This window comes from Lagenorhynchus albirostris, chromosome 13 (assembly GCF_949774975.1).
Source record: "Lagenorhynchus albirostris chromosome 13, mLagAlb1.1, whole genome shotgun sequence".
NCBI lineage: Eukaryota > Metazoa > Chordata > Mammalia > Artiodactyla > Delphinidae > Lagenorhynchus > Lagenorhynchus albirostris.
The window spans coordinates 54,574,455-54,596,147 of NC_083107.1; the positions used below are offsets into that span (position 1 = coordinate 54,574,455).

General features: G+C 48.3%; 1 protein-coding gene across 1 annotated transcript in view; it reads left to right on the plus strand.

The window, feature by feature from the left end:
* Positions 1-18,843, plus strand: part of THADA (THADA armadillo repeat containing) — a 312,573-nt gene extending 293,730 nt beyond the window's left edge. Inside the window, exons 37-38 of the mRNA XM_060169844.1 lie at positions 16,492-16,661; positions 17,713-18,843. Coding sequence (XP_060025827.1) covers positions 16,492-16,661; positions 17,713-18,105 — 563 coding nt within the window. The 3' untranslated portion in view covers positions 18,106-18,843. The remainder of the gene's footprint in view (positions 1-16,491; positions 16,662-17,712) is intronic.
* Positions 18,844-21,693: the final 2,850 nt, after the last annotated feature.

Here is a 21,693-nt window from a genome sequence, read left to right on the forward strand (position 1 = left end):
ACTTCATTTATTTTATGCCCAAGTAATATTCTGTTGTATGGATATACCATATTTTATCTGTTCATCCAATGATGGACATTTGGATTGTTTCCACCTTTTGACTATTGTGAATAATGCTGCCGTGAACATTCATGTACAAGTTGTTGTCCGAGTACTTGTTTTCAGTTCTTTTGGACGTATCCCTAGGAGTGAAATTGCTGAATTATATGGGAATTCTGTGTTTAACTTTTTGAGGAACTGGAGGTCCTTTCTTGATGGATTCTCCTAGGTCTGCTCTGACAAGGAATAGCAGGTGTGTACTGCCCCATACTCACCCTCTAAGACACATTGACCTCATTCTGCTAGATCTGGAAAGAAACTGAAGGAATAAGGCTGAGGAACCAGGAGTCTCTCTTGAAATGAAGAGGTCACCAAAGAGATGCTGAAAAGGTTGGACTAAGGCAAGGGAAGAACTTAGTGAGAGAGGGACTCAACAGTCCAGAATGAAGGAAGATGTGGATCTAAAGCCTGGTATGGCCAATCTACTAGTGATGGAGGTGTGATACAAGAGAGCCATGGACGTACTTAGTCCTGTAACTATGGGGGCAGGGGAGCCAGGCAGAAAGAACCTTTCATGCTAAGGAGTTAGGACACTCAGGCTTTGAGGAGCCACTGAAGACTTTTAAAGGAAGTGCTAGAAAGGTCACCCAGACCATAGGGTAGAGGATGGCTTAGAGACAAGAAAGATAAGACTGGAAGCAAGGAGGCTGGGAAGGTTGCCATGATTCCAGAAGGAAGACTGGTGAGGGTGAACCTCAGAGTGGCAGTGGGGATGGAGAGATAAAATTTTCAGGACAGGTAACTGTGGATACAGAGGTGAGGGCCAGGGATGAGCTGCCCCTGAGAAGAAAGGGCAGGAAGTAGCTGAGGAGAGAGTGCCAAAGCACTGCTCACACTGCCAGAGACTGGATTCAGATGAGAGGTGGGAGGCTATGAGTTTAGGGACAGAAAGGCTCTGGGAGCAGGCCAGAGTACTCCTTGAGCAAGGACGAAATTCAGAGACTTGCTTCCTTTCTGTCCCTTCAAGCCAACCGAAATTTCAAAATGAGTTCAGTGTGTTTTGACCTCACCATTTTGAGTTGGAGAACATGGCAACTCCATGTAAGTACAAATTTTTAATCTGAATTATACCAACATTAATAAATTTTCATCAAGAAATTATTTTCTAGTGTAACTCCATCAAGCCAATTTAATTCCTTGATCGATTTTCTCTATAGAGCAGTTAAAATTTTCTAATGTTCTCCCTTATTTTCTTAAGTATCAACTATTTTATCTATAAATTTGGCAGTGAAGGTTTGCTTTTTAAGTCAAAAATTTTAGTAAGAGTTTTACCATACCTGGTTTTAGACTTCGTCAAGTTTTTTTTTTGTTTGTGTTTGTATGTTCGTTTCCACCAAGTCACATTTTCCCCCCTAGTTATTATTATCATCATTTGCAGTTTTCAGGGTCACAAAGAGAATGACTTCTTTGGTCGATTATTATGAATTTTATCTTGTGCTATTTAGCCACTGTCAGTTTAGTTTTATGTTGATTGTTTTTACCAGTAACATTCATGGCAAAATCAAAACATCCTCAAGGTCAAAAACAACCAGCTTCTTCCCAGAGTTCCTCCTCCTCCTAATGCCTCCTCCCACCCTCCCCACCGAAGGGCTGATGCTGAAAGCAAAGGAGCTGTTGTGGGCAGTGAACTCCAGGCCTCAAAACCCTTAAGACCCAGATGCTTTTCCTAGCAGCTCATTTACATCCATCCTGCCACAGTTTGACCTTTTCTCCTTTTTAGTTGCTAAAAACCCAGAGCCTCACTGCTCTGTATTCTCTGAATGGTCATGGCTTCCTTGGCTTGTTCTTAAAAAAAGAGATTTTCTGTGGCCTCTCCCTTCCTTTCGCTTCCCTCCCTTCAGGCTTCTCCAGCCTCAGCCTCACCTCCCCCAGCCCCAGGTCATGGCAGCAGGTGGTTCCGATGCCTTTGGGAGGCCAACCGCAGTTCCAGGGAGGCTGCTGGGGAATGTTGGCCACAGATAGGGAAGACCTTGGGTAACCTGGGAGTGAGCTCAATCTCAAGGTACAAACTCCCCAGAAACTTTGAAATCACAGGCACTTACATTTTGAGCACTGTTTATAATAATCTTAAAATCACTTTGTGAGGGACTTCCCTCGTGGTGCAGTGGTTAAGAATCCACCTGCCAATGAAGGAGACACAGGTTCAAGCCCTGGTCCAGGAAGATCCCACATGCTGCGGAGCAGCTAAGCCTGTGCGCCACAACTACTGAGCCTGCGCTCTAGAGCCCTCAAGCCACAGCTACTGAGCCCGCGTGCCACAACTACTGAAGCCCACACACCTAGAGCCCATACTCCACAACAAGAGAAGCCACTACAATGAGAAGCCTGAGCACCGCAACGAAGAGCAGCCCCCTCTCGCCACAACTAGAGAAAAGCCCGCGCGCAGCAACGAAAACCCAATGCTGCCAAAAATAAAAATAAATTAATAAATAAATAAATTTTTTAAAAAATCACTTTGTGAGTTTAGGAGTTGTGTATACCTTGATTCGCTCATTATATTACCATGGACTGTCTTGGTTCAGTTTAGAGCAGTAAAAGCCTGGGAATGAGGAGAGGATACCATAAGGGAGCTTTCTGGATTCTGGATAAAGGCTGGGACGTGATAGTGGGAAGGTTCTCAGGAGAGAAAAATTGCCATCCTGGATGTTTCTGATTTCAAATTTCTAGTCTTCAGATACACTTCCGGACCATCCTCATCCACTACCTTCCATATCCCACCAGTGTGTTTGGGGGAGCTGGAGCTGTGTGCTGTGTCCCGGGCCTGGACTGGACACATCTTCCGGGGAGCTCTGGCTCCTGGCACAGCGCCTTGTGCTCACAACAGCTGTGCTGAAATGAATCAGTCATTTGGTTTCTTCCTCTCTCCCACCTCAAGCCCTGAATAAGCTGAAAGGGTTGAGGATGGGAGTGGGGAACCAGGGAGGAGTATGAGGGAGTGCGCTGAGGGCCAGAGAAGCCTCAGGAAGAACTCAGAAGGAGCTGGTCAGTCCTAAGAGCTCAGGCTGAGAAGAAATTCCCTGTAAGAGAAAGAAATTCCAATAGTGAAATCAACTAAAGAAATCTAGAGTGACTTCAAGGAAAGGGAAAAGAGAAATTGCAAGATCCAAGCCGGTGAATAAGGAACGTGGAATGTGCCTGCAGAGCTGCTGAACTCTGCCCGGGCAGAGGAAGAAGAGGCTGATGGAGGAAGCAATCTCAGGTTGCCCAGCTTCCCCCCGCCCCCAAGAGGGCTCCCCAATCTATAGGCATCCTCATTGTACCCCATCTCCATCAAAGGCTCTCCTGCCTTCCCTCACTGGCTCACTGGGCAGGGGCAGGGAGAGAGGGGTCAGATTGCCCCTTCCAGGAGGAGCACTTTGGGGTGAGTGACCATGTAGAGAGGAATAAAGTGCACAAGGCGCTCAGTTTCCACGAAGAGATGGAGGTGATTGCCCGCTTTGGGAAGCTCAACAGAGTGAAATCACCAAGGAGCAGACCAAATGCAAGGGAAGTGCTAGAGAGGGCCCAGCTCATCTGGGGACAAGAGGCTGCCTTAGCACCCCGCGCAGGAAGGGAGTGCTGGCGTGATCTATCCTCACTGAACAGAGGAATGCCAAGTGTGGGCCCAACGCTATCATTCAGAGCATCTCTGGTCTGGATCCAGCTCATCCGTCACCCTGTGGCCTCTTCACACACCAGGGCCCCAGGGGCACGCCTTGGTTATCCTGCTCTGGAACAGCCACGGACAAAGTCCACGTGTGCCTTACTCTTCCCCGCTGACCTTGGGAGGTCACCACAAGAAATGGGACAGAGCGTTGCACACAAAACTGCAGTCCCTTGGAAAGGTGGAGAGCTGGTGGGTGCCACTCCCTCCTCCTCAGATTGCAAGCCTCTAGGAGAACCAGGTCTTTTCCACAGTGTTGTTGCCTGAGGGTGATATTTGTTTGAATTCATTTCTTATTCTTTGGTGTGGTTAGAAGTGAACAAATGCAAGTATTTTTATAAGCTTTGAGCCAAGTGAACTATTAACCAGCTGTAATTTAATTTATCAACCCCTTGTTGGTGAAGTATGGCCCTACTGAATAAGAAGTGCACACTTTTTAACTCTTAGGAAAGGCTGACTTGTTTTCATTCATGTAGGCTGTATCCATTTTTAAAACCGGGAGGGAGGGGAAATATACGTATATATATTTACCCAGTGATTTGAGGTGTGCCCACATTTTTTAAATTATAGTTTTTTAACCTTAAAAATAAAGGTTTTTTTTTTTTAAATATATCTTTTCTTTAGAATGAAAACAAAGGATTTGCTGCAGTATCTCTGGTTTCATGATAGGTCACCGGGAAAAGTGTTTGCATCAGGCACATGACTATACCTGTGGGGATCTCAGTCTTTGGGAGCTGGGTCTACAGGAACTTTTGGGAACCCAGATCATTTGTTCCATATGAAAATAGCTAGAAAATTAAGAAAAAGCAAATTACTAATATTTGAAAGATTTTTTTTTTCCCCAAGTATTTTTAGAATTTCAAATGATGGTCTTTTTATCCTTTCCCTCCAGAACTGGAAAATTTTTCCACTGCCGGACAGAAAGGGCTCTGTAGCAGGCTGTTCATCTCACGTGGCTGCTTTCCACCTGTTGTCACTTCTCTGCCCAGAGAGCTGGTGGGGGTAAAGCTAGGAATTGCCTTCCAGAAAAAGGGGGTGCCTCCTCCTCTGCCCCAGATGGAGACCCAGGCCTCTGGTTCCTGATGAACACTGAAGAGCTCCATCCCTCCCTCCATGTGTTTACTTCAAGAGACTTCACTGAAGGGACTCTTTGCAGTTGTGCAAGGTTGTGGGTAGGGTTAAAGCAGGGTTTCTCAGCCTCTGCACTGTCAACATTTTGGAGAAGGGACTGTCCTGGGCATCGTAGGATGGTTAGCAGCCTCCCCGGCCTCTACCCACCAATGCCAGTAGCACCACCTCCTCTGAATTGTGACAACCAAAAATGTCTCCAGATATTGGCAGATGTCCCCTGGGGGTAACATGTCGAGGTTGAGAACTGCCAGGTGAAGGGAGGCACTTAGAGACCAGCAGCGGTAGGAAACTACCACTGCCCCTAGCACCCTGCAGCTGAGAGCAGAGGGACTGAGGTTACAGAACCCAGTGGGAGCTGAGTTAGGGGTTACAGCCACTGCCAGAACCTTGGCAACTTGCAGGGAAGGATACAGGAAAGAAACACCCAACTTCTCTCTCTTCCTGCCTTCCAAAATCTCAGTGTTCCCTCCCTATTAGAAGAATCTAGGTAGAAGCCAGGTGGCAAGGAAACTTGGGTTGATCCATGGAGATCAAATTCCTGGGGCACTGAGCGGGATAGAGAAGGACAAAGAATGGGTCCAGAGGTGGGAGGTGGGGGGCGGCAAACAGGAAATAATCAGTTTATTCATCCATCCATCTTTTCATTCAACATTTATAGGTAGCTTAGCAGAATGGTCCCGAATACAGGCTCTGGAGTCAGACAAGCCTGTATCTGGGTTTGTGTCTGGCCCTACCGCTTACAACCTGCGTGATCTTGAAAGAGTAAGTTCTCTAAACCTCAACAGCCTTAAATGTAAAGTGGCAACAATAATCCTGTCTCCACGTGTGACCGGACTCTTGGCGATCTTGAGGTTTTCCCATTGGGGAAACTCAACAAAGCCCTAAGTCACTTACTTTAGTACAAGACTTTAGTCAAGTGCCAAGTGAATGGTATCTGCTGTGTGCCCACTGCTATCTCATGGGTGATCCCAGGAAAAGGAGAGACATGGGGCTCAGCCATGGAATGCATTTCCTCACCATCTGTGAACACGTTGAATACAGGTACGAGCAGAGACAGGTCACAGTGGGACCACAGGACTTGAGTTGGGTGCTGAGGGATGAGTAGGCCTGGCTAAGTCAAGATGAGGAAGAAGATCCATCGCCCAGAAGGAATGATGAGGAAATCAAAGCCGTGAGAGGTGGAGGGAGAGGGAAGGCCCAGCAAGCAGTGGGGGGGATGTGAGGAGAGAGCTTTGTTCGAGGGTCTCAGTGTTCTCGTCTGTACAGGTAAGGGGCTGGCTGGAGGCCAGCTGCCCTCCTGGGTACCCTAGTGTAGGCGCCACAAGCCTGCATGCCTGCAGGGGTGAGGTGGGAGGCAGTAGGGCCAGCCAGGGCACACAGATGCCTCTTACAGGGCGTGGCCACTGCTCTGCTCCAAGCAGCTGTTAAGTCGCAGTAAAACACAGGCATAGAGACATCAGGTTCTAATTTTCTGAATTTTCCAAAGATGCTAGGCATTTGGATTTTTATGAGAGATCTGATTTTTAGAAAACCATGTGAGCTGTACCAAACTTGTGTGAGGACCCAGCAGTCCATTTGCACTGCTGCCTGGTACTTCCGCTGGGTCCCGTGGGGCCTGGGAACCCTGGAGCCCCGGTGTGTGTTTGGTTGCCTCTATGTGTACGGTCTTTTTGGTTTTTGTTAATAAGTTTATTTATTTATTTATTTTTGCCTGTGTTGGATCTTCGTTGCTGTGTGCGGGCTTTCTCTAGTTGTGGCGAGCAGGGGCTACTCTTCGTTGCGGTGCATGAGATTCTCATTGAGGTGGCTTCTCTTTGTTGTGAAGCACGGGCTCCAGGTGTGTGGGCTTCAGTAGTTGTGGCACGCGGGTTCAGTAGTTGTGGCTCACGGGGCTCTAAAGTGCAGGCTCGGTAGTTGTGGTGCACGGGGCTTAGTTGCTCCACACCATGTGGGATCTTCCCGGACCAGAGCTTGAACCCGTGTCCACTGCATTGGCAGGCAGATTCTTAACCACTGCACCACCAGGGAAGTCCTACGTGTACGGTCTTTTATACAGTGGTTTTCAGGGCTTAAAAAACAAAAAGAAGAAACAGAAGTAGGAGGAGGAAGAGGGGTCCACCTGGGCCAGCTGAAGTCTGAGTTCCCAGCCAGACTTAGTACCGTGGCCAAGAGGGAGTGAGGGGAGGGGCTGACTCATCCAGGGCACGACGTAGATCCGTGAGTGCGTGGGCAGTGGTCTCAGTGCCTGCTGGGCTGCCCTTGGGAGCACCGACTGGCACATTCGCATCTTCTTTGATGAAATTTTCAAAACATTCAGCTAAAGAACAGAGACTAATACCGCGAATACCCATGTTCCCCGACCCAGACTTCCTGCTGGGCTCATCAGAGCTGCTGCAGGGGCCACCTCTCTCCATTCCTTAGGACAGACCTTCCTCTGGGTCATCTGTCACAGGTCAGGGTCATCTGGGAGCTCTGTTTCATGGTAAAGTAAGTCTGAGATGATGACCTTTGATGGGTTAGGAAATCCTCTCACTGACCGCAATGCCTGGAGATCCCACCTCTGAGCCCTGGCTCCGAGGGCCCTGGGGAGCGGAGAGCCTCGGCTCTAGGGGTAGAGGGTCAGCAGGGGTAGAGGGTCAGAGGGTCAGGCAGTGAAGTTCCTGGAGACCCTGCAAGAGTTGAATGGCAGAGTCAGCAGCTGAACCAGCTTCGGGTCCACACTTGTTTCTCATGACTAGTTAAAATACAGGCCCTTGCCCTGCTGAGGGGGATGTGCAGGAATCTGTGGAGAAGACTGGAAGTGATGAAGTTGTCTGGAAACAGCTTAGTGAAACCTTAAAATATTTTCACTCACAAAAAAAGAAGCACAGTTGTACTCGCTCAACTCTGCCCCCGCAAGCCTGCTCTAGGCCGTCTGCCCCTCCATCTTCACCTCCAGCTCCCCCAAACCCCCCTCTTCAACAGGCAGGTCTAATCTCCCTGCACCTCCTTTTCATCCCAGCTATGCTTGGCCCCTGCCTGCCCGAGTTTCCCCTCCGTGAAGCTCTCCCTCCTCCTACTCCCCACTTTTTTTTTTCTCCTTTCATTACTGCTAGTAATGGTATAATTAGTCCCTGTCATGCACCATCTTGGACTATTTCCTAACACTTCATAGGTGTCAGCTTGCCTCTGACTAAACTATCTGCTCTCTGAGAGAAGGGCCTGGAATTTTCCTCATGTTTCTCACAGTCCCCCCTCCCTCCCAGCCCCCTATCTGGTGATCGATAAATACTTGTGGGGAGATAAAAGCTTGAATTGATGGGTAAATGGGTGGGGGGAGCAGAGAGTTGGTTGGGTGGCAGGGTTGAGGGATTTCCCACAAATGCCTGAAACAGGATTCTCCAGAGCTGGTGGCAGGGAGAATCCAACCCATCACCATTTGCTCAGCATTTCCTGGGCTGACTTGACCTCTCTTGGGAAGGACTGGGAAGGAGGCTTGACCAATGGCCTTGGTCCAGAAGGCATCTCCCCCATGATACTTTAGAATCAGACGGTAGGTTTCTAATCCATGGTCTGAATTGGTTTCTAAGGTTGGCAACATAGAAAAAATCTATGTCGGCACTTTTCGTTTTAATCAGTACAGTTGAAAATGACCTCAAAGCCTGTGACTTGCTTGTCTACCTGCCTAGAAATGATCCCTTCTCTTCGTCAGGGGACACAGGCTGGGACTTTGAGTGGATCCAGCACACTGCGTGAAGCCTGCACTTCAGCTCCCAGCCCCAAGGTGGGCCTCTTCATGGAGGTGGGGAAGAAGACCGCAGGGGAGCAAGTAGGAGTTTCTGGTCCCCAGGGTCCGCCTTGGCAAGAGAGCCCTGATGTGGCTGGAGCAGTAGCAAGAGGAAGTCTACGCGGCAGCAGCCCTGCATCCTCTTGTCTGCTGCCCTCCACTGCAATCCAAGCGAGTTATTCATTCTCAAGGAGGAAAGCACAGGATTAACCAGTTCTAAATGCTCATCTGCTGGGTTTCCAACTCGCTTGCAAGTGACGGAGTGTTGATCCAGTCTGCCGCGCACTGGCCCCCACAGACGGGTGTGCCAGCACCCCTTTCCCGCTTGAAGCGCCCCCAGAGGGGCTTGCCTTAGCTGCGTAGCCGGTGGGGGAGAGTCTAGGGGGCGATTTTCCCCCGCACTGACGTCTCCCCTCCCCTGACTCCTGCCGCTCTTGGGATCCAGACCACTCCATGGAGCACCTGATTCCTTACTGTTGCCTGAGTGTTAGCCTGACCTTCCGATCTAGACCACCAGCTTCCTGAGGACAGCACATGTCAGCCACTTGCTTTGCTTTCCCACAGTACTTAGCACAGCACCGGCCCCAGAGCAGACCATCAGCACCTGTTTCCTGACTATATGGTAAAGGGCCAGGCAGAGTCCCAGCTCCTCCCGGAAGTCTTCTCGAGCCTCCTCTCCACCTTCTGACCCAACCATTCACCTCTGCAGAGTCCTCCAGCACCTGAGGCCTGGACGCCACAAGCAAGCTTGAGGGCTCTAGACATTTGGCTCCTTTCCAGGCAGGCCCTGTGGCCAGGCTTCCTCCCAGCAACTGGAACTAACTTGGGCACATAGCAGAGTTTCTTTTTTAACATAATAGTTTTACTGAGATATACCATACACATACCATACAAGTCACCCATTTAAAGAGTATGATTCAGTGTTTTTTATCATACTCATAGACTTATGCAACCGTCAGCACGAACAATTTTAGAATATTTTCATCACTCCAAAAAGAAATCCCACAACCTACCCTTGGTTCCTCCGTATTCGTTTCCTGTGGCTGCTGTAACAAATGACCACAAACTTGGTGGTTTAAAACACCACCAATTTATCGTCTCCGTTCTAGAGGCCAGAAGTCTGAAATTAAGGTGTCAGCAGGGCCACACTCCCTCTGCAGGCTCTAGGGAAGAATCCGGCCCTTGCCTCTACCAGCTTCTGGAGGCTGTCACCATTTCTGTGCTTGCATCACTCCAGCCTCTGCCTCTGTCCTCACGTCACCTCCTCCTCTGTGTGTCTTCCTATGTACATCTAGTGTCAAACCTCCCCCTGCCCCTCTCTTATTAGGACAACTGTGATGGCATCTAGGGACCACCCAGATCATCCAAGATTATCTCCTCATCTCAGTATCGGGCTCAACTTAGTCACAGCTCCAAAGACCCTTTATCCAAGTAAAGTAACATTCACAGGGTCCGGGGACTTGACATAGATATCTTTTGGGAGGCCACTTTTCAGCCTTCCACACTCTCCATGCCCCCCAGCCCAGATGTAATGCATATAGCATAAAATACATCAAGTTAAAGTGTGCATATGTACAAATTTCAGTATATCCATAAGGTTGTACAACCATCACCACTATCTGATTCGAGAACATTTTCATCAACTCAAAAAGAAACAGTGTATCTATCAGCAGTCATTCCTTATTCTCCAACCCCTGGCAACCACTAGTCTACTTTCTGTCTCTATGATTTGCCTGTTCTGGACATTTTGTATGGGTGGAATCATACAATATGTGGTCTTCTGTGTCTGGCTTCTTTCACTTAGCATGTTTTCAGGGTTCGTCTGTGTTGTAGCATGTATCAATGCTTCATTCCTTTTTATAGCTGAATAATATTCCATTGCATGGATGTACCACATTTCATTTATGCATTCATTGGTTCATGAACGTTTTGGTTGTTTCCACTTACTGGCTTTTATGAATAATGCTCTTATTAACATTCATGTACACATTTCTGTGTGGACATACGTTTTTTTTACTTCTCTTAGTTATATGCCTAAGAGCAGGAGAGACTTTGAGACTGTTTTCCAAAGTGGCTGCACCATTGTACATTCCTACCAGCAATATGTGAGAGTTTTAATTTCTTTACATCGTCACCGAAACTTAGTATTTATCTTTTTTATTAAAGTTATACTAGTAGGTATGAAGTGGTTTCTCATTGTGGTTTTGATTTGTCTTTCCCTGATGGTTAATGATGCTAAGTATCTTTTCACGTACTTATTGGTCAGATAAACAAGACGAAAAGACAACCCACAGAATGGGAGAAAATATTTGCAAATGAAGCAATGAACAAAGGATTAATCTCCAAAATATACAAACAGCTCATGCAGCTCAGTATCAAAAAAAAAAAAAAACCAATCAAAAAATGGGCAGACAACCTAAATAGACATTTCACCAAAGAAGACGTACAGATGGCCAAGAGGCACATGAAAAGATGCTTAGCATCACTAATTATTCAAGAAATGCAAATCAAAACTACAATGAGGTATCACCTCACACTGGTCAGGATGGCCATCAACAAAAAATCTACAAACAGTAAATGCTGGAGAGGATGCGGAGAAAAGGGAACCCTCTTGCACTGTTGATGGGAATGTAAATTGATACAGCCACTATGGAGAACAGTATGGAGGTTCCTTAAAAAACTAAAAACAGAACTACCATACTACACAGCAATCCCACTACTGGGCATATACCCTGAGAAAACCATAATTCAAAGAGAGTCATGTACCACAATGTTCATTGCAGCACTATTTACAAGAGCCAGGACATGGAAACAACCTAAATGTCCATCGACAGATGAATGGATAAAGAAGATGTGGTACATATATATAGTGGAACATTAGCCATAAAAAGAAATGAAATTGGGTCATTTGTAGAGATGTGGATGGATCTAGAGTCTGTCATACAGAGCGAAGTAAGTCAGAAAGAGAAAAACAAATATCATATATTAACGCATATATGTGGAATCTAGAAAAATGGCACAGATGAACCTATTTGCAGGGCAGGAATAGAAACACAGACGTAGAGAATGGACATGTGGACACGGAGGGGAAGGGGAGGGTGGGATGAACTGGGAGATTACGTTTGACATAAATACACTACCATGTGTAAAGTAGATAGCTCGTGGGAAGCTGCTGGATAGCACAGGGAGCTCAACTCGGTGCTCTGTGATGACCTAGATGAGTGGGATGGGGGAGGGAGGGAGGTCCAAGGGGGAGGGGACATATGTATACATATAGCTGATCCACTTCACTGTACAGCAGAAACTAACACAACATTGTAAAGCAATTATACTCCAATAATAAAAAAGAAACTTAGTATCTATCTTGTTAAAGTTATGCTAGTAGGTATGAAATAGTTTCTCATTGTGGTTTTGATTTGTATTTCCCTGATGGTTAATGATGCTAAGTATCTTTTCATGTGCTTATTGGTCATTTGTATATCTTTTCTGGAGAAATGTCTATTCAGACCCTTTGCATAGGTTTTAACTGGGTTATTTGTCTTTTTATTATTGGGTTTTAAGAGTTTTTATGTATTTTAGATACAAATCCCTTGTATGTTCTCCAATTCTGTGAGTTTTTTTGCATTCTTAATGATGTCCTTTGAAGTACAAAAGTTTTCAATTTTGATGAAGTCTAATTTTTTTGCTTGTGCTTTTTTTTTTTTTTTTGGTGGTACGTGGGCCTCTCACCGCTGTGGCCTCTCCTGCTGCGGAGCACAGGCTCCGGACGCACAGGCTCAGCGGCCATGGCTCACGGGCCCAGCCGCTCCGCAGCATGTGGGATCCTCCCGGACCGGGGCACGAACCCGTGTCCCCTGCATCGGCAGGTGGACTCCCAACCACTGTGCCACCAGGGAAGCCCCCAGCCAGTTGTTTAACACCCTTGTCGAAAATCAATTGACTGTAATTGTGAGAGTTTATTTCTGGACACTCAGTTCTATTCCATGGATCTATATTATGTCTATCCTTATGCCAGTTTTGAAATTGGGAAGTATGAGTCCTCCAGTTTTGTTGTATTTTTCCAGATTGTTTTGGCTGTTCTGGACACACAACAGATTCTTCCGACACACTTGTTGCTTGGTCACTTGCTTTCTTGCTTCCTCGATGGACCTGCAGGCCTGTGAGAGCTTGGCTGGCCTGCGTGGTTAAGTGAAAAATTCCTCCCCCTACTCTTCAGCCTCCCCTTCAGAAGGCATTTGGCCAGTAGAGATCTGGGCTGTTCTGGCTGAGCTGTCTTCATCCAGGGCAAGGTAGAAAAAGAGGGAACTTGGTGAGGTGCATCTGGCCCCTCAAGCAGGCCTAAATCCAACTAATCCTGCCCTCACCCCCAACCCAGTGTCCCTTCCCCATCTCTCCTCACCTTGCAGGGTCAGTGTTTGGATGGTTATAATTCTAGTAGATTTCACTTCCAGCCAACTCACCAGCTCTCCTCTTGTGCTTCTGTCATTCCTGTCACTCTCCTGCCACTTCCTAAGCATGATGCACGGCAAAATGGTGCAGGATGGAGGATGTGTGTCGTGTCAGGTGGGGCAGGTGCATCCGTGTGGCCTTCCTGGTGGCATCTCTGGTCACCTCCAAGTGTTCTTCATGGACCCAGCAGGAATGTTGCCTGAGCTGCAGGCACTGGTTTTGCTGGTGGATGAAACTGTTTTCTTCCCTATGGGGCTTTCAGTCCTTGCCTTAAGGAGACAAAAAGAAGGGGTGGGGGGAAATGGGTGAATCAGAGGGCAGGTTTTTCTGGAAGATTTCAAGATAAGCTGACCTGCTGCTGGTGCCACAATACTGAGGACTTACAGCTTTGACCCTTTTTTTCAAAATATGGCCCTTAGCTGGGAGCTCTTTTTCATGAATAAAAGTGATAAAACTGAGTCTGACTTATTCATCTCCATGGGTTACTGGGAGTGTTTCTCCATGGCTTCCCTGCAGGGGGGGGTTGGCCTATGACTGAGGGAGACCTAGCTCAGTGCCACCACTGCTAACTGTGCAAACTTGGACCTGTTACCCAACCTCTGTGAGCACAACTTCCTTGTTTGTTAAATAAGGGTACCTCCCTCCCGGTGGTAGGAGCAATAGGAGTTCAAATAGAAGGAAAGCGTTCGTTATTATCAACTTATTGCTTGCTTTCTTTGTGGCAGTCCCTGTGTTAGTATTCAAACCACATCAAGTGGGGTAAAGGAAGAGATTTCATGATCTCTAGAGCCATAAACTGGAATGTTTTGAGCATCTGCTATGTGTTTAATTGTATGCTGATCTTCACGTGTATTTTCAGTTCTTTGAGGTTTGAAAGATGCCGATTAATGGTATCTCTTCCCCATACAGACTCTAAACCAGTTGAGAACTACACAGGGGAGTCAGTAGAGATAAAAGTAGAGATTGTATTATAGGTGAAGGCTGGACCAACACATGGCTCACACCGACAGCTAAAATGTACCTTCACGCCTCCCCCCAACTTTTTCTGTTTCCCAGTTTGAAGCCTGATTCTAGGCTGCAGAGCCTAAGGGGCAGGTATCCTGAGGGCTTGATTTGGGGCTCTGAGGATAGTAACGTTGATCCTTTGGCTGCTTCCGTGAGTCACGGGCTCTATGTAGTGCTGGCCCTGCTGGAGGTTCACCAACTCTGTTTATCTCACCAGGAAGACCTACATCTCTGGAATGTTGGTGCTAATCCTCCAAATCTGCGCTCTGCATGCACCATGAAACTTGTTGTCAATTCCGGTTTCTTTATAGCCACTTAAAGCTCTCTGACTGTACGCAAGTGAGTTAACGTATCTGTGCCTGGATTCCTCATCTGTGAAGTAGGGATGGTAATACCCAACCCAAAGGATGCTGAAGGACTGGAGACAAAGGACTTGCTTAGGGAATGGCACCTAATAGGTCCACTAAGCCTGGTTCAACGCCCTGGGGAACTCAGCTTTCCATTCCAGACTCTGAGGCTTCTCCCTGTGTGCTGAGCAAGTCTCTTTGGGGGCCAGATGGTCACGGACAGGTCTGTGGGCTGGAGTGGAGATGTGGATTTGAGAAAGATGAGGTCTCAGTAGAAGTGTGTCATTGAAAGACAAGCATTGGTGTATGGATGCGTCCATAGAGATTTATTGTCTGTGCGGTGGGATTTCAGTCCTACGTTTCAGGCCTCCTCCGGGTTGCGGGTGGGAGACACGGGGTTGTTAGCAGAAATGTCAACACCCTGAGCCTCCCTTCAAACCCATATTTAGGACTGTCTAAGGCAAAATGGTGAAGTAAGCAATGGTTTCCCCAAGGCACCCACTTCCTCTTTCTGCACCCCATTCGACTCTTTTAGCGCCCTTCCTCCAGCCAGCTAAGAAAATGAGTCTCTGAAAAACGATTTCACGCTAACAGAGGGCCACAGAATGTGAGCTAATCCCCGCCCCCCCACGGTCACTCTGCGGCCTGTGAACTACCAACAGCTTTTACATTTTTAAATGGTTGGAAAAAATCAAAAGAAGAATATTATTTTGTGAAACAAAAATTACATGAAAGTCAAATTTTATTGTAACATAAATAAAGTTTTATTGGAACCTAGCCACAACCATTTGTTTACATATTGTCTATGGCTGCTTTCAGACAGAGACCGTAAGACTCCCAAAGTCTAAAATATTTACCTTCTGGCCCTTTAAGAAAAAGTTTGCTGATGCCCTGCTCTAAGATGTTAGAGAGTTAATGTGTTATGTGCTCAATGGGATTTGGTTCAGAGGAAGGGACAAAGCAATGGAGTTCAGGCATTGTCGGCAGGCTTGCAGAGGAGACGCTGGGTGGGAAGCTTTTGTGATATCCTTCCAGTTAGAAGGGCTGAGGGGAGATAGATGTCTAGTCTTGTAGGTGGGGCTGTGCTTCTGTCCACATTGGGATAGGGGGCATGGAAATGGTGGGATTCAGGCCTATGACTCATTCTAGCTGCACAGACAGCAGGATTCAGGAGTGGATTAATAACTCTTAGTGAGCGTATCCCACTATTCCACCAGCTTCCCTGCCAGGCTAGTGGCAGTGATTTTCCTTTTTTTTTTGGCTGTGTTGGGTCTTCGTTGCTGCGCACAGGCTTTCTCTAGTTGTGGCGAGCGGTGGCTACTCTTCGTTGCATTGCGGTGACTTCTCTTCTTGCGGAGCACGGGCTCTAGGTGGGCGTGCTTCAGTAGCTGCAGCACGCGGGCTCGAAAGTTGTGGCACACAGGCCCTAGAGTGCACGGGCTTCAGTAGTTGTGGCGCGTGGGCACAGTAGTTGCAGCGTGCGGGCTCTAGGGCGTGCAGGCATCAGTAGTTGTGGCGCACAGGCTCAGTAGTTGTGGCTCCCGGGCTCTAGAGCACAGGCTCAGTAGTTGTGGTGCACAAGCTTAGTTGCTCCATGGCATGTGGGACCTTTCCAGACCAGGGATCAAGCCCGTATCCCCGGCATTGGTAAGGCAGATTCTTTTGGGGTTTTTTTTTAGTTAATTAATTAATTTTCATTTATTTATTAGTGGCTGTGGTGGCTTCTCTTTGTTGCTCAGCACGGGCTCTAGGTGCATGGGCTTCAGCAGTTGTAGCACGCAGGCTCAGTAGTTGTGGCTCGCAGGCTCTAGGGCACAGGCTCAGTAGTTGTCACGCACGGGCTTAGTTGCTGCGTGGCATGTGGGATCTTTCCGGACCAGGGCTCGAACCCGTGTCCCCTGCATTAGCAGGCGGATCCTTAACCACTGTGCCAGCAGGGAGGTCCCTGGCAGTGATTTTACCTGAAGCCTTTAACGTTCCTGGAGTCCTGCACAGCCTCCCCAGTTGGCCCTGAGCAGCACATTCATGGTTCACCTCTCTCATTTCCACAGAATTTGCCTTCTGCCGGGTGGACGCCTCCATCGCACTGGATCTGGCCCTGGCTGTGCTGTGTGACCTGCTCCAGCAGTGGGACCAGCTGGCCCCTGGACTCCCAGTCCTGCTAGGATGGCTGTTGGGGGAGGGTGATGACCTCACGGCCTGTGTGGAGAGCGTGCATCAGGTAATCCTGGGGTGTCCGGGCAGTGGAGGTGGGTGGGAGTGATCCTACACCAACCGGGTGCAGCACGTCCAGGCTTACATGGGCCTGATGTGCCTGCTGAAAGCGTGCTCTGGGTGCTCAGATTACAGAGCGGCAAGCAATTAGGGAGTCTCCAAATGGCCCCAGCAGCCCACGGGTGCTGCTGGGGCAGCTCTCGTGCTGGCCTGTGGAGTTCCAACGGTAAGCCCCTTGGAAGAGGCCCCTTGGAAGTTGAGAGTTTAACTATGGAGTATGCTTGTTCGTCAACATTGGAGTGACCAGGGGCTCCCCATGGTCAGGTTTGAAGGTGAAACACTTCCAGAGAATCAGGTTCCTTCCAGGGTCTCTGCTGCTTGAAGAAAACTATGAGCCCCTCCAGGTGGGGGTCAGTCAACAGATAGGGAAACTGAGGACCCAGATAAGCAGGAAAAGCGTCTTGGGAACTGAAATTCCTCTCTGCCAGTGTCTGACTCAGCTGGCCTTCTTGGCATCCCCGGCAGGCCAGGAGTTCAAAAAGCAGCCTGTTTATGGGAAATTAGGAGACAAGATAAAGTGTCTGTGATAAAATGACCTTGAAAATCCCCAGCATTATAGAAATTTGGTTTCATACTGAGAGACTAGTGTCTCATGTTTGTCAGTTCTTTGCTCTTTGCTGCTCAGATCTCCCTTCCTCCCTCCTCTCTGATTTCTAGATGCACCTTCAGGTCTAGGGCCCCCTCCTGTGTTGAGGTCCCCTTTTCAGCACCAAGCCCCCAAAATATCTTGGCTGAGAACCACAAACACATCTTTATCAAAGGTCATGTTAAGTCTGGGGGAAAAAAATTTCTCTCCAGTGGAGAAGTACGAGTGAAGATAGAAGGTGACCTTCAAGGCTGCAAGTGCTGTGTGTACAGGGGTGTTGACAGGCGAGAGTGAGCCCTCTGTCAGGTGGGGAGGGGACACACTGCTTCTGCATCTGCCAGGACTCGGTTCTGGACTGGGGCCAGTCAGCATCCCCTGTAAGGTTGACTTTTGGCTTTTTCATCGGACTTAGGTGGAAGACTACCTGTTTGAAAAAACAGAAGTCAACTTTTGGGCTGAGACCCTGATCTTCATGAAATACCTCTACAAGCACCTCTTCCGCCTCCTCTCCAAGTCCAGCTGGCATCCCCTCAGCCCCGAGAGGCTCTGTCATCTTCAGAGGACAGCGTCAGAGCAATGCCACCTCCTTTCCCAGCTCTTCAGAGAGCTGCCACCAACTGCTGAGTTTTTGAAGACGGTGGAGTTCACAAGACTGCGCATTCGGGAGGAAAGGGCTTTGGCTTGCCTGAGGTTACTGGCGTTTCTGGAAGGAAAGGAAGGGGAAGACACCCCAGTTCTCAGGGCTTTGGACTCTCCTGCAGCAGTGAATCAGTTAACTCTTCCAAGAACAGAAACGGCTTGTTGAAGAAAGACGACTTGTGGGGTTGGGGGTAGGGTGGATTGTTCCCCCAGTCAATCCGCAGGAAAATGTTGAACAGAAACTTAAGCGTCTTCTCCCCTTCACAACTCCCCCACTTCTGTGAGTCTAGTCTTCTGTCCTACAGAGGACTTTTTCTTCAGTTCAGTCATTCAAGGCAGCCTCGTTTATTGCAGCTACTGTAGGACGTGAGGCTACCACGTTGAATATTGACTCTGTTCCCAGGTGCAGGCCACCTGCAGGCCTGAATTAGCCTTTTTCATCCCCCAGGACCTCCAGTGTCCAACCAGAGCCGGCCTACATTTTTCTCTGAATTGACTACACAGAGTTGGGTTTTAACACATGATTTTCCCCCCCTTTTCTGGCTAGTTGTGGGAGCTGGATTAGTTGGCAAACAGCCCACTTGGTCAGAATTCCAAATTTTATTCGATTTTAGCAAAGGCAGAAATATATTCCAAATGTTGGATCCTGGGAGAATTAAGGATCGACTTCATACAAATAATTTTGTTTTTACTGTCTGCATGTTTAAGCCTTCAGTGACCTACACATGCCATCCTAATTATTAAAAGAGCCATTAAGAGCTCCTACCCCCCTCTCCCCACCATAAAAAGTATCTGTGCTATTGTTAGGAAAACAGATTCACCACCCAGTGAAATCATAGACTCTTGGCTGTTAGAAGGAAACTGGGGAAAGGAGAGTCAGAATAAATGACTTATTTGATGCCTACACTGTTTACTGTCATTTTCTTGGTGGCAGTAACAAGAAGATTCTTATTTAAGATGCCAGAAAACTTCTATCCATTTCAGTGATTTAACCTGGAAACCTTAAAGGTTTTCTGCTTTTCTAAGTCCAGCCCTCCCCTCTTTCTCAGACACCCAGCAGGTGTCGCTCTTGCATACGTTTTGCTGCTAGTTTTGTTTTCCACTGGCTTACCGGTTTTAATTTATAATTTCAGAGTGAAGTGTTACCCAAAGACAGTTATCTTGAAATTCATAGCTTGGATGGGTCATAGCCTCATCCACATTCATTTTTCATCCTAGTTATCTGAAAGAACCATTTCAGTAATCCTATGTACCCTTGGCCCAGCTTTTTAGGGTCTGTAAATAACATTTAAATACTTCTCAGGTGAGCAATCAGAATTATTTTATTGATGTTTGAGGGTCTGGAGGGGCAGTTTAGAGGGAAGAGGGTTTGATATGATCATTTCCTACTACAGAAAGACTTATATTTCAAATATAATTTGTTTCTCTTTGAAAGAAAACCACCTAACACTAAAAAATAGAGCCTACTAGAAGAATAGAGAAAGGTCTGTGTAGGAAGAAGTAAGGAAAGAAGTTAACTTAGTGTCCAAAGTTTTGCCCTAAAGAGACAGGAAATTCCCTGGTGGTTTTGCACTATTCAGCTCAAAATGTGTTTTCTGTGATCCTGAATTAATAACCTGGTTAGGCATCTGTGTAGCCCACACTTGATGGAAAGTTGCCAACTGAACATTTCTTTTTGTTCTGAGAAGACGTGGCTGGTGAGAAGTCAGGGAATTGGCACAATGTGGTGATAACCATGGTAGAATAATTATGAAACCGGCTCCAGCAAAGCCCAGCTCACTGGAAAAGGCCAGCATTCCTTTTTTCTCCATTTAAAATGAAATAAAAGCAGTTACATAATAAAAATATTTTCTACCAGCAGGTACTCTGTACCAAAGCATGTACCATACCATGTTTACATGTTAGCTCCAAAGTCCTTCTACCAAGCCTGCAAAGTGGGTGTTCTCATAGCTGTTGAGAATTACCCCAGATTTTGATCTTGGCTGGTTGTAGCCAGCCTGAGAGCACAGGAGAGACAGATGTTTCCACTGGTTTTTGTATCTGAAATCTTGTCACTGACCTCCAATAGCACTGGTGAGGGAAATTGCTGTTTCACACTTTCCTGATGCATTCCCACGGGAAACTCAGAATACCCCACTGTCAGGGCCATCCTCAGACTCTTGTGCTGTGGTTCATTTCAACAAAGAACAAAACAGCATCAGGGTTCTTGGGTATTCTAGGCTGTAAGTGTCAGCCATGGTTGCCCAGCCTTGTCTAGGGGCCAGTATAGGCCGGGTGGCAAAAGTGAAGCAGTCACTTCTTCTGAGGTCACTGCCCTTGGCTCCAGGCTCGAGGGTCCAAGATTTGGTGACCCCTCAGCTCTGCATTCACGATTCTGTAGACCTCCACCCATCTGGCCATACTCCAGAGGCCTGGCTTTCTCCATTTTTATGCTTTGTCAATTTGTTTTAATAAATAAGATGGAGTATACTTATCTTTTAAAAACCTTAACAGATAACTCATTTGCACCTTGACAAAGGTGAGAGATGAGTAAAGCAGGAATTATCTTAGTTTTACAAAGAAACGCAGGTGCCAAAGTGATTTTGTGATTTGCCTGAAATCACATGGCTTATAAGGGACAGGGCCTGAACCCCAGCCCTATGTTTCTGATCCTGAAGTCCTTGCAGCCCTATGCTGACTCTAGCTCTCTGGGTGGGTGAGGAGTGCAGCAATGGGCTCTGCGTGCAAGCTGAACTCTAAAGAGTAGGTTTCCTGAGTGACAGGCCTGGCTCATTCCCTCCCAGGGTAACTGAGAGAGGGAATGAGTGCCGCCGAATGGAAGTAAGCACAAGGAAACAGCCAGAAACAAGATCAACTGGGCAAGGGGGCGTGGGTCTCGGGAGCTTCTTTCCCTGGCGGGTACTGGACCTTCCAACTTAGGCCCAATTACAGCCTAGGCTGCCAGGTGTGCGAAATCATGGGCCCCGCTCCAGCTTTTTTGGCAGCATATCCGTAGACGCGGAGTGAGAAGTGTCCTGGACCGGACTCCAGATCTGCCTCAGCGGGGCTGACAGTGGCCTTAGCTGCACTGGGCGCTAGGCGGGGGTGTCTGCCCCGTACCCGGAGGGCGCCGTTGGCAAAGAGCATTTCCCAACGCGGGCTTTTGGGGTGTGGGGCTGGCAAGAGAAGGAAACCGGGGCGAGCCCACCAGGCGCATCCTCGGTGCCTAGCCCAGCCTGGCTGCGGGTCGGCCTCAGCCGGAGCCCGCAGCCCACAACGAGTTAAGGCGGGGCGCGGCGCCCTCAACGGCCCGGGAGTTAAGGGGCTAGGAGGGCGCGCCAGGCCAAGGCTGCGGCGGGCGGGCGGGAGCCTCGGCTGGCAGCTGTACCACAACCCCCAGGAGGGCAGGGGAAAGCCGGACGGACCAGCAGACGGACGAGGCGTTGGGAAGTGCCTCCATGCCTGCGCGGCTCTCCTGGCCTTTCCTCCCGTCCTCCCAGCCGGCTCCCCCGCCCGGGACGCCCCGCGCCACTCCGCGCCTTTGGCCCTGGCTCAAGGTCTTGTGATGTGATTAGCAAAGCCAGCGCCTTGTCCTCAGACACTCAGCCCTGCCCGGCAGGGCTCGGCGCTCAAGCCCTGTTTACTGCAGGCTGGGCGGGAAGAGGGGCGGAGGAACCGGCCCAGGCTCCTCCGGGCGAGACTGCCTGCCCTGGCAGCCTCCCGCGTGGCCGCTCCGGCCCCACCCCCACCGCGTCTCCACGTGCAGTCGGGATGG